The sequence below is a fragment of the Carassius carassius genome, chromosome 47 (assembly GCF_963082965.1).
Source record: "Carassius carassius chromosome 47, fCarCar2.1, whole genome shotgun sequence".
Lineage (NCBI taxonomy): Eukaryota > Metazoa > Chordata > Actinopteri > Cypriniformes > Cyprinidae > Carassius > Carassius carassius.
This window is the reverse complement of record NC_081801.1, coordinates 11,779,452-11,783,701: the sequence shown is the minus strand read 5'-3', so window position 1 is coordinate 11,783,701 and position 4,250 is coordinate 11,779,452. Positions and strand designations below refer to the sequence as shown.

Sequence of the window (4,250 nt, the reverse complement as noted above, 5' to 3'; positions counted from 1 at the left end):
AGCAAGTATTGTCTTACAGCAGAAATCAGTGTGCCAGACTGTTAAATTTAAAAGAAATTCTAGACATATTAACATGAAATTATACAATAAAATCTGAGAAATGTCTTCAAGAGGAATTAAGAAACAGTACAAATGCTACATTTTTTATATGTTTAATATTGCTAAAGTTCACACTGTTTCAAATAACAATTGTTGCAAAACAAGAATTCAACAGTAAATCAAAATTGTTACAAATTTTTAGCAGAATTGCAACTGCAGAACAGTTGAATAGAACAGAAGAATTTTAATAAATATTAACTGTTATGTATAATTGCTAACGGCTCAAAAGATTATACAAAAATATTACAAAACATTACATTTAACCATATTAATCTGAGTCAATTAAAAAAAGGTTTACATGCAGTGCCATGTCTTTACTTTTATTAATATGATTAGCAGAATTTCATTAAATTTGTTAATTACAGCACCTTTACCACATCTTAACATAACACATATCCATATACATGTATGTATATATATATATATATATATACATATATATATATATATATATATATATATATATATATATATATATATATATATATATATTCAATTAAAGTGTATATAAGTATCAATTAACTAGTATAAAGTACTCAGGAATAATTACTTCCCTTTCCTTTGGCAAACATGATTTTTCATGAAGGGACATATGGATGCCTTACAGGACCAGCATTTCTCCATTGTGTGTTTATCTTCAGTTTGCATTCCACACCCTTTACATGGCTTCAGATTTTTTACTTTCGGGTCCTGCGACTGGCTTTTCTGATTTATGAGACTCTCCAGAGAACTCTTAGTACTGGAGTCTGTGCAATGGGCTATTCCAACCACAGTAATTCTCTTTGGGTCCCAAACACAGTCCTCCTCAAGTCCCACACCAGAGGCAGTGGCAGGTAACCAGGCTGTATCATATCCCTGCTGATGCCACGTGGTTATCAGGTTCAGGCTCTGCCCTTCAATCTTCTTCACTTTACCCACTCTCACTCGCAGCTTTAAAATGACTCTATCATTAGGAGCACATAATGGGTAACCCATTGCTTTGTTAATATTCCTACTACAATAGACACCAGGGCCCAGAGTTCCCCCAGCAGAGGGACGAAACCCTGTTGATATTATTGCTGGGGCATTGCTTTTGTGTGTCCCATGGTACATAATGTAGCCGTGGCTCTTTTTGGGCTCCTGACCTGGTTTAAGGTGCTTTGATTTATCACAGTATGCCTCCCATCCACTGAATTCCACTGGCATTTTGGCACTTACACAACTATTTGAGATTGCAATGATCTTTGGATGCTCCTTTATAAGACTGCAGTTCCTACAAAACACAGTTAACAATTATGAATTTAAAGCTGAATTAGCCTAAACCAGGGGTCCCCAATTCTGCTCCTGGCTATCAACCGTCCTGCAAAGTTAAGCTCCCACCCTAATCAAACACCCCTGAAGCAACTAATTAAGGTCTTCAGGATAACTTAAAAATTAAAGGCAGGTGTGTTTTATTAGAGTTGGAGCCAAACTTTGCAAGACAGTTGATCGACAGGAGCAGGGTTGGACACCAGTCAGAGCAACAGTCAAAACATAAAAATGGTCAAATATCCATTAGAAATGCCACGATAGACCAAGCTAAGATTAAAACATATTTTTAAGATTATTATACTGTGAAACCACATACACATTTTAATCTTTTTTTAATAAATAAAAAATAAATATAGCTACTGCTTTCGCTTGATTGACAGTTTACAACCCGAATTCCGGAAAAGTTGGGACGTTTTTTAAATTTTAATAAAATGAAAACTAAAAGACTTTCAAATCACATGAGCCAATATTTTATTCACAATAGAACATAGATAACATAGCAAATGTTTAAACTGAGAAAGTTTACAATTTTATGCACAAAATGAGCTCATTTCAATTTTGATTTCTGCTACAGGTCTCAAAATAGTTGGGACGGGGCATGTTTACCATGGTGTAGCATCTCCTTTTCTTTTCAAAACAGTTTGAAGACGTCTGGGCATTGAGGCTATGAGTTGCTGGAGTTTTGCTGTTGGAATTTGGTCCCATTCTTGCCTTATATAGATTTCCAGCTGCTGAAGAGTTCGTGGTCGTCTTTGACGTATTTTTCGTTTAATGATGCGCCAAATGTTCTCTATAGGTGAAAGATCTGGACTGCAGGCAGGCCAGGTTAGCACCCGGACTCTTCTACGACGAAGCCATGCTGTTGTTATAGCTGCAGTATGTGGTTTTGCATTGTCCTGCTGAAATAAACAAGGCCTTCCCTGAAATAGACGTTGTTTGGAGGGAAGCATATGTCGCTCTAAAACCTTTATATACCTTTCAGCATTCACAGAGCCTTCCAAAACATGCAAGCTGCCCATACCGTATGCACTTATGCACCCCCATACCATCAGAGATGCTGGCTTTTGAACTGAACGCTGATAACATACTGGAAGGTCTCCCTCCTCTTTAGCCCGGAGGACACGGCGTCCGTGATTTCCAACAAGAATGTCAAATTTGGACTCGTCTGACCATAAAACACTATTCCACTTTGAAATAGTCCATTTTAAATGAGCCTTGGCCCACAGGACACGACGGCGCTTCTGGACCATGTTCACATATGGCTTCCTTTTTGCATGATAGAGCTTTAGTTGGCATCTGCTGATGGCACGGCGGATTGTGTTTACCGACAGTGGTTTCTGAAAGTATTCCTGGGCCCATTTAGTAATGTCATTGACACAATCATGACGATGAGTGATGCAGTGTCGTCTGAGAGCCCGAAGACCACGGGCATCCAATAAAGGTCTCCGGCCTTGTCCCTTACGCACAGAGATTTCTCCAGTTTCTCTGAATCTTTTGATGATGTTATGCACTGTAGATGATGAGATTTGCAAAGCCTTTGCAATTTGACGTTGAGGAACATTGTTTTTAAAGTTTTCCACAATTTTTTTACGCAGTCTTTCACAGATTGGAGAGCCTCTGCCCATCTTTACTTCTGAGAGACTCTGCTTCTCTAAGACAAAGCTTTTATAGCTAATCATGTTACAGACCTGATATCAATTAACTTAATTAATCACTAGATGTTCTCCCAGCTGAATCTTTTCAAAACTGCTTGCTTTTTTAGCCATTTGTTGCCCCCGTGCCAACTTTTTTGAGACCTGTAGCAGGCATTAAATTTTAAATGAGCTAATTAAGTGGATAAAAGTGTAAAATTTCTCAGTTTAAACATTTGCTACGTTATCTATGTTCTATTGTGAATAAAATATTGGCTCATGTGATTTGAAATTCCTTTAGTTTTCATTTTATTAAAATTTAAAAAACGTCCCAACTTCTCCGGAATTCGGGTTGTATCTCTATATGTGCATTTGGCATCAACAACACCTCAGGTTTATTAGGCCCAGTAACTCGGAGGACGACATATTATCGAGGCTATTCAACATCTTCACTACGCAGACTATGTTTTGGCGGCTTTAAATTAATATACATAAAATGACGACGAAAAATAAATTTACCAACCTTGAGAACGAGAATTCCACTTCCTTATTTTTGTCTTTTCCAAGTGTGATATGAGCTGTAGGCTAATCTGACGCGCAAACACATGCTTTCACTTTCATTTCACTTTTCACTTAGCTTACATAGCCAGTTTAGCCTATATAATAGCTACCTTTATATTATATTAAGTGAATTTTATACAAAATTTAAAGGAGCTGTAAGCGTTTATGACTCATATCCTCTGATTCTGAACGATACTTATACATAATAACTGTAGATATCTGTATGTCTGATCGAAACAGAGTTGCCAGGTCCCAGAAAAATTTCCAGCCCTAAGCACGACTTAAAACCAATGCGTAAATTTCGTCAAACAGTTGGGGTTATACTTGTAAGAACAATTTCAAGTTGTGGTCGCACCGCGACACGGTCGTGTCCCGTTGTAGACATTATTACTATCCACAGTGTTGCCAAATCTGCGCTTTCCCATGGAATTGGGTTTCTTTGTCACTGTAACCGCGGGTCGTTTTTCATGTCGTGTATTTATCCACCGGAACGCGATTTTTACCCGGGGAACCCCTTGAACCCTTCCGCTAGTTTTGAGTAGCAATTGGGCTTGTTTTGTTGTGAGGACATACAATATAACATAGTTATACATTGTTATAGTTCTTTACAGAAGATCATGTTAATGTTTATAATTAATTTATACATTTGTGCTTTAGTAGCGTTTAGTT

General features: G+C 37.4%; 1 protein-coding gene across 1 annotated transcript; it reads right to left on the bottom strand.

Moving 5' to 3' along the window:
* Positions 1-575: 575 nt before the first annotated feature.
* LOC132130464 (uncharacterized) lies at positions 576-3,810 on the bottom strand. The gene is made up of 2 exons (XM_059542176.1): positions 3,544-3,810; positions 576-1,351 (listed from the first exon to the last, which is right to left on the bottom strand). The coding sequence occupies exon 2, from the start codon at positions 1,282-1,284 to the stop codon at positions 646-648; it is 639 nt and encodes a 212-aa protein (XP_059398159.1). The 5' UTR covers positions 1,285-1,351; positions 3,544-3,810; the 3' UTR covers positions 576-645.
* Positions 3,811-4,250: the final 440 nt, after the last annotated feature.

What these genes read in the sequence shown, in the direction of transcription:
- LOC132130464 (XM_059542176.1), bottom strand. Translation starts at nt 1,284, where the DNA reads ATGCCAGTGGAATTCAGTGGATGGGAGGCATACTGTGATAAATCAAAG.